The following is a 12,954-nucleotide window of genomic DNA, read 5'->3' as shown; positions in this document are numbered from 1 at the left end:
TCCAAGTCTATGCCACTAAAACTGGGGAATAGGCCCTGAAAGCTGTGAGTAAACTGCAATCTCATTGACTGTACATTTTGCATCACTCTTTGGATAACTACGCGGTATAGAGTAGTTACAGTTTTTAAAAGTACACTGACTTCTGGAGAATACTTGCACCATCAAATAGAAATAGCGACAGTAGAAAACCTTCAATAGCCCAGAGGTAAGCATATCCCCCAATCCCTTTTTAAAAGATGCTTTTCTTTGAAGGATTCTTGGGCTATACTAGTATCAATTTAATAGCTCAAAATCCTAGTCATTCTATTACCATTTCATAGTCACATTAGAGAGACACTACAGAAGCTTTTGGCTTCTGTGTGCAACAAGGGGCTGTCTTGAGCAATTTACTGGCTTGCTGTAGTTTGGGGCATTGTTATGCTGTTTGCCAGCAGCAAGCATTACTTGATTTGTCGGTCTGTGCTCTCCACACACACGTGCTGCCGGGGAACGGTGGTCCACTTCTCTGCCTCCATCACCATGGCTTCTGCATCCATCAGTCCAAATCCATATAGATGGCTCACTGTGGAAAGCAAGAGACTGGTCAGCTTCACTAAGCTACATATGTCGAATTATAAAGTCACTCAGTGGAGACTCCAGATACACCCCTGTGGGATCCTAGCTAAGTTTCCAGCAATGATTTGAGAAATAAATCCAGCAAAACAAATATATAATCATGTCAAGAAAATAAGACATATGTACAGTTTTCACTGATTGCCTATCACTACCAGTAATACGCCTATCATTTATGAATTGTTACTCCATGCCAGGCACTAGTTTACAGTTTTACATTTAGTCCTCCCAACAATCTTCAGAAGTTAGTGCCATTATTATTATCATCATTCATTAATGAGAAAACTGAAGAACAGAGAAAAACTTGGCCAAGATTGACTAGCAAGTCACTGGTCGAACTAGATTCTAATGCACATAGTTTTTCTCCAGGGCCCACCCTGTTCAATCACTTGCATTTAAGTGATGACATCACTGTTTTCATAAGATAAAATAATTGATAGGTTTAAAGAGAAGTAGCAATGTATATGACTTCTCATAGCACAAGAAGAACTTACATACAAGAGATACCAATGTTCTGACATGTCTAGTAATTAAGTTGACTACCTTAGAAGACATAAATTATTACCTTTCTTCTAGCATATACAAAATTTATCAAACTTGATCCATGAATTATTTGGAGGCCTCTAGACTTTCATGCCAGCTTCGAGTCTTTGGATCTTTTGGTTCTCAGTTAGCATACCTATTGATCTAAAGCTGAATTTGACGTAACTGTCTCAGAAACTTCAATTAGATATAGGAATACTTGGTTGATACAGTAATATATACATGTGCAACAGATCTTTCTAAAAATACTTTAAAATTCCAGTTGGCACTTAAAATCTCCACTTCTTATTGAACTGTCTCTTATAACTTTATATTCAACACTATGTCCTATTTCCAGTTTTTGCCTAAAACATTTTTTATTATCACATGAATGACTTTACGCAAACATTTATATAGCTGCCCATGCCTATGCATTACGTGAATACATTAGCTTGATGGTCAAGGTGTGCTCAGATGTAGTTCCATTCTACCTGCAAAACCACCTCATCACCAAACCTTTTGCTTTAGGAAGGCCACTCTCACAGACCCTAGTCAGAAGCTACTCTTTCTGCCCCCCTGCCGTTGTCCAGGTTGAGCACTTGGCCTCACAACCCCTCTTTCTTTCTCTCTGCAGAGTTAAGCCCTACTCTTATAAGTTCCTGAAGGCCTGGCTAGTCTATCTTTTCCTTCTTGAAGTACTCTCTGACCCATGAAATAGTCAAAAGACATTTACTGAAATTCGACTATCTGTGACCAGTGGACTTTTCTCCTTTCTATTCTGGTAACCAATTAATTTGTCAGTCCATCTGCCCTTCTGCCCATCCATCCATCCATCCATCATCTATCCCTCCATCCATCCGTCATTTCTTGAATGCCTTTGATGTGCCACACACTGTTATCAGGCACTGCACTTTTTATCTGTGCCATCAATTGCATTGCCAATTAACTCCCTCTGTCAGCATATGTCTTTTGACTCCAGCTGCATTATAAACTGCTTGATGACAGCAACTGGGTCTTGTTTCTTTATGTGTTCTAAGTTAACAGAACTTGATGCACATAGAGGACAAATAAATTATAGTATATAAAAAAGCAACATTGTGCTAGGATGAAAAATACTGACTTATTCATGCTTATTTGCTGATAATTCTCAGCAAACAAGAAAAAATAATACACATTTTCCTTGTTTTGGGATGTTACGATCTACGTCATCTACATTATTAAGTTCAGGAAGCTCCATGTGAAAAATCTGTGTAAAGAACCATAATAACGTAAGGTCACCTTACTTTAATAAGAGGTACTTAGCCAGATAGGACATACGAAATAAAAAAAGTGAACCTACTTCGCTACGGCACGGATATAGGTAGGAGTTTTATAAAATGTACTTCTGTAATTTTTATTATTTTTCTTAAATTAAAAAGTAAGCATATTCATTGTAAAACATCTTATCCAGAAAAGAGTAAACAAAATGAAAGTTATCAAAAACCTTATCACAAGTTGATAACTTTCATGAAAAATTCTGAATATTTAGTTTTAGTTCCACAACATCATGAGGGTTCATTAAAAAGGGACAGAGGTACTCACATGATACAGAAAAAATGTCAAATTTGGGCTTAAGGAACTAAACAGTGGAGATCATGAGAATCATTATATTCTTACTTATCATTTAACCATATAGCCTATACCAGGTCATCATGGACAGTCGATGGGACTTTTCCCCCACCCCGGGGAAATTGAAATTGAAAGATGTTGTCAGGAGTTCTACCTCCGATCGTCCTTAAATATCCCCCATGCTAGGGTCAAGTGGTTTTAAACTAGCACAACTCATCATTTTATTTCAGTTTAAGGAAGTAAGATGAAAGATTTGATTGCATGTTGGGGGTATGGAGAAGGGAGGTGGGGACTTGGAGAGGGCAAGGGCTTAGAGCTGTCACTGCAATACCAGGTACGTGCCCCACCTGAGTGCGACACTTGCACTCAGCTGCACTGGCTCCTATTTCCACCTCCCCTCCTCCATAACTGTTCACCTTACAACCATGAGGACATAAATTAACATGAACAATCAGATACAGCAAACACTTCATGCCTGTTAAACAACCACTTGAGTTAAGTAGAAACGCACCTTGAGACTTTATGAAGGCCATAAATTTGTTTCCTTTTCCAATTCAATTTCTACCCTCCAGAGACAATGTCTGTTCATGAAACACTCAAACTAGATGCTTAGAAAAGAGGCTGACTAGCTACAGTTAAACTGCAGACTGGTCAATGAAAAAAAAACCTTCATATTAATATAATATTAATAAACAAGAAAACTGGTTGCTGAGTAGATCAATGAAGGTCAATATGTCAATAAGGGAAATTGCACAATAAATGTGTTGGGCAGATGAACTCCCTCAAAATCTGGTGTCAATAGGGGAAAGAGCCATTAAGCAGTTTGGAAGCACTGACAATTTTTTTACATAAAATTTTCATACTCAAAATGACCTATAAAGAGAGAAACATTGACTTTTTGGGTGACCATTTGAGTCAAGTCTGTCTTGCTCATCTACTGTTATCCTGAGGGGCTCCCAAGGGTTCAGAATATGAGTCTCTCCAGGGGCTGTGAAATGCCTGGCTTGGAGCAGGGCTTTCATCAATATTTGTGAAATGAATGAATGGTACTGAGAAGAGAAATGTTATTTAATTCACCAAGTGTCATAAAGTGTTTACTAGGGAATTGTAAGGGGAAATTAAGAGACCTGTTCTTTTTATTACTGATTTCTGTAAAGTCACCCTTAACATTTGAAATTTATTCAAGGACGGAGCCAATACTCACATTTTACAAAGTACAATTATAGCAAATATACCGTACAAATGGTTGGTTACGATACGGCCATTCCATAAAGAAAGCAATCTCACTTATGCACATTTCTCATGCCCAGTTCAGAGCAAAAGCTGAGCCTGAATATAATTTTATGATGATCAAGAGGAAGCCTCTCTGTGCAAGCACTGTGTAAAATGCAGAATTGCACGAAATCAGAGCACTGTTAACATTGGTGTGAACAGGAATCCCGACCAGTTCAAATAGAATTTTTCATTCCTAAGAGTGGGGGCAGAAACATTCAATTCAGTTTTAACCTTAGTTAAAATTCAAAAATCAAATATTAAAAACATATTGAGGGAACAAAGTACGTATATGGAATAATTAAAGATCTTGAAGCAAAGTTACTGGAGTACATTTCGGAAAGTAAATTTGTTTTTTAGTGGAGTGAGGTAGGACAAGCTCTGTTTCAATAAAGGAAGTTTGCAAAACTTGCCTACCGTTATATCTGTTCCTTTAGAGTTCAGGGCTGTTTACATTTTGATAGGTATAAGATATCAACTGAGGTCTCACACATAGCCTCATGTATGCACGTAAGCTCAGGAAAGCCGTTTCATCTTGCACCAGAAGTACAGCTAGTTTTTATTCAAAAGTATCCAAAGGCTTCCCTGCTTGGAATAGTCAGATGGACAAGAGAACACAGGAAAATAGTTAATATTCTCTGGCAGGTATATTCTCATTTTCTGATGAGACCAGAAGTGCTGAGAGAAGATAATCGTTAGGCACACAAGTAGGTAATTGCGTAGTTTGAAAGCAGATTCAGTTAATATACACAACAGCTTTAGCTAGGAGGCCTAAAAGACTCTATTCTAAAGATAAGCTAGAAAGCTCAGCAGGAAAAAAAAATAGAAGTTTCTGGGCATAAGAAGCTGTAACCAGGAAAAATTTGGTATATGTTCATCTCTTTTAGTGGATGGTCCTTACTGGAACCAGCTATTTAACAGTTTTACAAAATTACACTGAATGGATAATTCATGATGACACTAACCAGATTATCAGTAAATCACTCTACAAGGAATTGACTGGTTACAAACAGTTTGAGCTTCCTAAAGTGAAAGAGGACCTTTCTGCTAAAACACAGCATTATGCAGTGTCCCGCAAACAAATACATAAAATAGGGCAAACAAACAAATTAAGGCCAACAAGCAGCACCAAAAACTCTCTCCAAGCAGCCCAGGAGAAACTTTAAATTTGGCCTATGCCTGAAAAAATGCAACTTAGTAACAACTGTCCATTACTGAGTATTTAATGTAAAAGCATAGCTAAAATACCTCTCTATTCCTTATGACCAGGGAGAGTAAATGTCCACATTTGCTCAGGGCTGTCTGATGTTAGCATTGAAATGCTTGAGCCCTGGAAATTCCCTCATTCCTGGGCAAACCAGGAGACTGGTCACCGTACGTGCAACTGAAATCGGAATGTGACAGTACTGTGGAGAGCCAGTACTCTCCCAACTGTTAACATCAATAATCTAGTTCCTAGAGGGCAGTCAGGCATCCTGCACCTATATTTCTATTTGTTCAGATGCACATAACCATCAAAATATGAAACATGGACGATAAATTTGATTCAATTATTTGATTATTTGAAAGCATCTGTTTCAATATACTTCACCAATGTAAGTTAAAAATTGATCCAATTAATTATCATATCACTCAGGTTGCAAAGCACCTACTCTGTATTCAACACCATACTCAACAGTGGGATCCAAATGCAACAGAAAATAATTTGTGTTCTCACTCAAGTAGGAGGTGAGACAAGAATAACTTTATAATTTGAGAAACAAAAGCACCAAAATGTATAATTGCTGTAAGTATAAAAGGACATCCAAAGAGTAAGAAATCAGTCAAATACAAGGGATAGGAAGCAACCTCATGGAACCAGGTGTACAGTAAGTACTCAATCCATGTGAACCCAAATCTGCAGTAACCTAAAGTAACCTGAGGGGAAAGTGATCCATATTTGGATTGTGCTTTCATGCATGTGTAGGATTTAGTTAGGTGGAGACGAAGGTAGCACATTGCAGAGGCCAGGACTGAGCATCCTAGTTAGATAATTAAGTCTTTGTGTGGTTCATTGAGGCACCAAGGAAACCAGCATTCCTACAGTCGGGTGAATGGTCAGCAGGGGAAGGGGAGAGTAAGTATGCAGGGAATAGAGGGTGAGACCAGACTGCAGGAGAACTCAAAGACAACCACGATTGCTGGGTGTCAGCTGCCATCAATCAAGTTGTTGCTATTCTCATCTACCTATAAGTAAACCACCAGAATAAAAGGTAGTTACCTAAATTCCTGTCTTGAGGAGGGCTGCTTGATCTGTGGGCTGGGTAGAAATTCCGAACCAGAGATCAAAGAGCTGCCTGCAGCTGTTGCAGTCCTAGCACCTTGGGATTCTTTGATCCTCAATGTGCTGAACCACCTGCTCTGAAATAACTGCTCCCACCACGTACCCTGTGCCTCCCTCACCTACTAATCAAACCAGGCCAAATGTGCAGGACAGGAGAGCATGCAACTGAGAGAACCTTGGGACACTTTCCCAAGTTGCCACATCCCACAGGCATAATGTAAACACTGAATTTTTTTTTAAAAATGTAAAAAGAAACAGCTAAATATGAAAACAAAATGAAGCTTCCTAAGGAAGAAAGAAAAAGTGGGAAGTGATAGTTTTCAGTCTCCTGTTGGCAGTTTCACACCTAAATATCTGACAGTGGAAAGCCAGAATGCTCCCAGAAACACCTACTTCTTCCTCTGTCTCATTCCCTTCCTCCGCTCTCTCTGCTTCATGTACTCTTACATTTCAGGGCGAAAGGAGCATGAGCTTCTTAGAGATTCAGAACTATAGTTGCAATGCTTTCTTCTGCTTCTCACTGCAAAAATCCAGACTCCCTTGGGGGTAGTACAATGGAGCAGCTGGCACCTGTGTTCTGCTGCCTGGTATTTATTTATTATTTATTTATTTAGAGATGGAGTTTCACTCCTGTTGCCCAGGCTGGAGTGCAATGGTGTGATCTCAGCTCACTGCAACCTCTGCCTCCCAGGTTCAAGCGATTCTCCTGCCTCAGCCTCCCAAGTAGCTGGGATTACAGGCATGCGCCACCATGCCTGGCTAATAGAGATGGGCTTTTCACCATGTTGGCCAGGCTGGTCTCGAACTCCCAACCTCAAGTGATCCACCCAACTCGGCCTCCCAAACTTTTGGGATTACAGGTGTGAGCCACTGCGCCCGGCTGCCTGGTTTGTTTTTTATTTTTCCCTTGCTCTTCCTAAAATCTCAGGCTCTCATAACAACTCCAGCCAGATCCAAACATGCCAGCCGTCACCAGCGCTACTGAGAACTTGCACATGGAAAGTTTCCAGATACTGTCTCCTGGGCCTGCACTTCAAAGCTACTCTTGGGGATGGGTTTGGTCAGCAGCTGTACATAGTCAGACAGGCTCTTTAGTACAGACTAGGAAAATACTGCGGAGCTCCTCTTCTCCATGTACGATGTACTTCATTATACATATAGGAATATAATGTTTATATATACACACACAATTTATTATATTCTATATGTACATACAGAAACATATTTATTACTATTTGTTTCATTTGCAGAGTAAAAACAAGGAGGAGATATGTCTGCTTTCTGTCAAGGACCTCTTTCCATTTTAAGAAAAGAAAAAAGTGTCAAATTATTTTCTTATTTTCTTCTGACCAGTCTTCATTTATTTGCTCCCAGCATGGTTACAATAGGCAAGTAATTTGCTTAAGGTAATTAATGGGTATTTCTTGAACAGGAGTAGGAAAACTATTATACCAGCCTGGGGAGACCGAGCCATGTAACCCACAGCATATCCAGATCCCATTTTTGCTTGTTTTTAGGAATGACTGTCTGGACAAAGATGAGAACAAGATAGAAAATGTACCACAAGGGCCTTTGGGTAAAGGCTAGTTGAAGATTAGATTGACCAGATGTCAGTTCCCCAGCCTAGATCTTCTTGATGTAAAACTTGAGCAAACAATGAATGAAATGGGAGTTTGGTTACCCGGCAGCCAAAATTCCTGTTTGTGGATTATTTACATATTACTTTTAGATAATTCTTTATTTAATTTTCCTTTAGTTTTGCTTTGCTTTTCCCTTAAGTTCTCGTAAGATAAAGGAATAGAAAATTTAGTTGACATTTATTTCAAGTGAATGCCTGTTTACTCAGTGGTTAACAGTAATTACAAAGATTTGGTTATTTCATCCAGCTACACATCCATCAGCTCACCTCACAAGGAGCCTTCTTCACCCGCTGCTGGAGGTGATGATGGCAAAGAACAAAGAAAAATTTATTCCTCATCACTGGGAATGTCACCATTCCACTGAGAAGAAAGCTACCACATATCCTTCTCAGCTTCTGCCACTATGTTAGGCTTCTCAGGAGCAGTTCCTTTATTTTCATGAAACTCAAATAATTTTTAAGCTTAATGGATATCAGTAGGGAAATTTCTGTAAAATTTATGAAAAGTAAGCCATTACTGAGAACTGGATGTCCTTTTAGAAAAAATAAGACTTGAGATGGCCCTTAAATCCTTCAGTAAGATTTGGGTTCATGGAGAAAAGGTAATGAGACCAGGATATCTGGAATGGTGACGTTTTCAAGGAAGCTCTGTGGTCCTGGAATGCATGGCTCGATTTACTCTGGAGGCAATGAGTGCCAACGATCAAGGAAATGACATAATTGAATTGATATTCTGGAAAGATTAATCTGGGATTTGTTATACGGGATATCAGGGGCAGAAGGACTGAGGCAGGGAACCTATTGCAATGGTGCAGGCATGTGAGATTATAAACCAGGTTATGGGAATGGTGAATTTTCGAAATGAGAGATCAGGTAAGGAAGAAGCAATGGAGTTTTGCAATTAAAACTGGAGGTGACCAAGGATTCAAGAACACCGTGATGGCCAGAAGGGTATCCCGTGACAACAGAGGTCAGCTTTGGGGAGAAGTTGTTTTGTGAAAGATGATTGATAGCTTCTGTTTTAGAAGTTCTCAGCTGTAAATGACACAGAGAGGGCCTTGTGCAGAGATTCTAGATTGGTAATGGTTGAAGTCAATGTTGAAGACGTACAACTGAAAATCTTTACTGAAGACATGATACTTGTAACTGAAAAAAAGGCAGACACGTGAAAGAAAAGCAGTGGCATTAAGAGGATGGGAGAGGAAGGGAGGGAGGGAGAGAGAGGAAGAGAGAGAGAAACTCCCTCCTTCCCTCTCTCCCTCTGTAAACAACAGACCTCAGGGAATGGCTAAGGTTAAAGAAGGGGAGAAAAGAATAAGTAAAGAGTCAAAGAACCAGGGCTATATCTGTATATCACTAAAAAGAAAGAGAGATCTAGACTGGGTTGATCTAGAGCATGAATCCTAGAGGAAGACAATAGGTCTTCAGATATGGCAAGCAGGAGATGGGTCAAAGAATAATTTCTCTTCAAAGGTGGAAGTAGAATAATTTCTCTTCAAAGGTGGAAGTAGACACAATAAAAGTAGAAACAAGATTGCAAAGAATCACGGAAGGACTGAATGAACAGTAAGGAAATGGATGCAGCTAATTCGACTACTTGCTGGGAATTTTTAGTTGTGAAAGGAGGGATGGAACGAAGGCAGTAGAATGGAAAAGGTTTTCGGTTTTTTTTCTCCCCCTTTAAGAGTGATAGGAAGTTTGAAAACATAGGGTCATGGTCCAATTGACAGAAAAGAGAATGGATGTAGCTGGGAGCAAATGGCTCAGCTACTGAAAAGAGAGATGTCTGAGGAAAACCTTTCACAACTTCCTTATTGAAACAGCAGGAAAAACACGATTTGAGAGACTACTTTTTCATTGCTTCTAGGGATGGCATTTTATTCTTCTAAGGATGGCACTTCCAGATGCACAAGAGAGAAGGTGATTCATTACATATGGTGGGCGACTTAGGACAGTGGTCCTCAAACTTGCATGTGCATCAGAATCACCCAGGACTTGTTAAAGCACACACTGCTCGGTCCCAATGATGCAGGAGTTTTGAGGTAAGGCCCAGAAATGTGAATTTGTAACATGCTTTCAGGTGATGCTGGTATATTGTTGGTCCGGGGACCACACTTTGAGAACACTTAGGTTATTAGGGATGGCATCTCCTGGCAAAGTCTGGTTAATTAGGCTAACATCTCCAGCATAGGCCCTGAGACTCTACAGGCATGATTCTCAAATACCCCTTCCCTCATGCCAGGAGCAAAAGAAATGAGAGTTGACTGCACAGTATATGATGTAAGTATCTTTTTATATGGTTATCCCAAACATTTCTGCTTCTCTTACAGAAACATTTTGAGAAGATAAAAGTTCCCTTAATTAACTTGCACTTGCATTATCACTCAAAGAAGGAAGTCTAGATACTTCCTTATGTATCCTACATATGTCAATATTTACAAGGACTCCACCCCAAATATGGATCTTCTACTGGAACTCAAATGAAAGAATCATACATTTGAATTCAAGAAGCTTCCATCATTTTTGTTGAATGTAAAAAAAGTACCTGAAAAGAATTATAGATTTGTGCTTAGCACTTATGTTCACTTAAGATTCTGAGATTTTACTTCAAACTTTGTTTAGAGAGCTGATGATAAACATAGTGATGAAATAGTCACAGATATTGCAATTTTTTTTTTTTTAAATGGAGTCTTGCTCTGTCACTCAGACCGGAGTCTGAATGCACATTCCTTAAGGTGTTAAGTACATACAGCATTGTTAGGATAGAATCAGGGTTTGACTGAGTTGAATGAAAAATCATGCTCAGTGTACAAAGGTGAAAATAGAAAATGCACTGACTTGTCTATTTCTGAATCCTACTGCCCCTACAATTGAAGCACATTTAATGCATTGAGCGTGCTTCTCAAAATGAGAGGCTGGGGGGAAATTTTACAGGGGAGGCAAAATTCATATCTCACATATGTATTTTATTACACAGTAGCTAATAAAATCCTCACAACGATCTTATTAGCAAGATAGTATTATTCACATTTTCTAGCTGAAGAAACTAGGTCTCATGAACACAAAAAGAACTTGTGCAAAGCCATAGAAACTCAAACTCAAGTCTTCAGAATTTCTTTCTACTATATATTTATACATTGATTACTGTGGTCTACAAGACATACAATATTTCTTACCACTAAGGTACTCAAATCAATTATAATCCTCAGAATAACCCTGCAAGGTAATAAAGGGGGAAAACATATTAGGAAATCATCTACATAACTTTGTCTTGTCCAAGTCAACTACACACAGTACTGCTCTCATCTTCAAAACTTCAGAACTCATTAAAACATCATGTGTTGGACTTGGAAGGAAAGTTTAACATCTGTCCCTAACACTTTCCCCTATTCTTGCTGAGAAATGACCTTCCTCGGTCATTTCTATCAGGGATTTTCTGTGGCACTTATAGATTGAAGAATGACATTGAGTATCAAAGAGCAACTTCCCATTTGTTAACATCCAGCAGTGATCACAATAGCTTTCTTTTTGGCTCTTCCAAGGATGACTCTGGAAATTTCAGGGTGTACTGCGTCTCCTGGTATAACACCATAAAATGAAGCCTGTTGAAGCCATTATTGGGACATGTGATAGAAGTTTAATTGCTTTGAAATGCCAAAGGCTAGCAAGATGTGAGCATGTGTAAAGAGTCTGAATTGAGATTCTAAGAAAAAAAAAAAGAGTCTGGATCTATTTATTTCCCAGAAGATGTATCCAGATGGATTCTGCAAAGCAACTGCCTGGAATCTCACTGTATAGTGCTAGGTGCAGTGGACTTAGGAAGTTATGCATAGAACCAGGGAAGGATTAATTTTCAGCATTTCTTTTTGAGCTTTTGGATTTGGTTTATATTACAGACATTGGCACTAATATAAAGATCTCTCTAGACAACAAAATAGGATAGGCTAAGCCATCTTTACTAAAATTGAATTTGGAAAAGATGTAATCATAAGCCCCCTTTCCTCCTGTTTATTTGGGCCCTCTTATTGATCCTCAACTAGTTTCCACAGGGCTCACTTACCACCACAGTCTCGGTGTGGTCACAGCAAGTTAGAGTCCTCTGTCCCTGATGTGGGATATGAAACTGGTGCTACAGTCTGTGCTAGGAATATCTGATGCCAGAATCCAAACTTATATGCATGTATTAATTTCAATGAGAGAGTTTCTCCTGTTTACCTCAATCGCAGTTTATTTCTTTCACATTTAAAGCTCTATTCCTTGGTAGAAAAAATGAGCTATGGGGAGTATGTTCATAAGACAGGTTGATGATAATCATGGAAGACTTCAAATGAAGCCTTTTCACCCCTGCTCTGGGCTCATGTATCCTACATATGCCAATATTTACAAGGACTCCACCCCAAATATGGATCTTCTACTGGAACTCAAATGAAAGAATCATACATTTGAATTCAAGAAGCTTCCATCATTTTTGTTGAATGTAAAAAAAGTACCTGAAAGAATTATAGATTTGTGCTTAGCACTTATGCTCACTTAAGATTCTGAGATTTTACTTCAAACTTTGTTTAGAGAGCTGGTGATAAAGATAGTGATGAAATAGTCACAGATATTGCAATTTTTTTTTTTTTTAAATGGAGTCTTGCTCTGTCACTCAGACCGGAGTGCAGTGGCACAATATCGGCTCACTGCAACCTCCACCTACCAGGTTCAAGGGATTCTCCTGCCTCAGCTTCCCGAGTAGCTGGGATTACAGGCGCCCGCCACCACGCTCAGCTAATTTTTGTATTTTTAGTTGAGATGGGGTTTCACCATGTTGGCCAGGCTTGTTTTGAACTCCTGACCTCGTGATCCGCCCACTTCAGCCTCCCAAACTGCTGGGATTAGAGGCCTAAGCCACCGCTCCTGGACAGATATTGCAAAATTTTATTTAACTCTAGTAACACTGAGTTACTTTGCCAATGAAGAAATAGGTTCTGTGGGT

The 12,954-nt window shown here is 39.2% G+C and overlaps 1 protein-coding gene across 5 annotated transcripts in view; it reads right to left on the bottom strand.

Annotated features, from left to right (window-relative positions):
• PCSK5 (proprotein convertase subtilisin/kexin type 5) overlaps nucleotides 1-12,954 on the bottom strand; it is a 468,460-nt gene that overhangs the window by 202,065 nt on the left and 253,441 nt on the right. For all 5 annotated transcript variants that reach the window (XM_050761595.1, XM_050761597.1, XM_050761598.1 and 2 more), the window contains exon 11: nucleotides 445-562. In XM_050761595.1, the coding sequence (XP_050617552.1) occupies nucleotides 445-562 (118 nt within the window). The remainder of the gene's footprint in view (nucleotides 1-444; nucleotides 563-12,954) is intronic.

The sequence above is a fragment of the Macaca thibetana genome, chromosome 15, assembly GCF_024542745.1.
Source record: "Macaca thibetana thibetana isolate TM-01 chromosome 15, ASM2454274v1, whole genome shotgun sequence".
In the NCBI taxonomy this organism is placed as follows: domain Eukaryota; kingdom Metazoa; phylum Chordata; class Mammalia; order Primates; family Cercopithecidae; genus Macaca; species Macaca thibetana.
The sequence above is the reverse complement of the archived record's forward strand: the minus strand, read 5'-3'. Positions and strand labels throughout refer to the sequence as shown.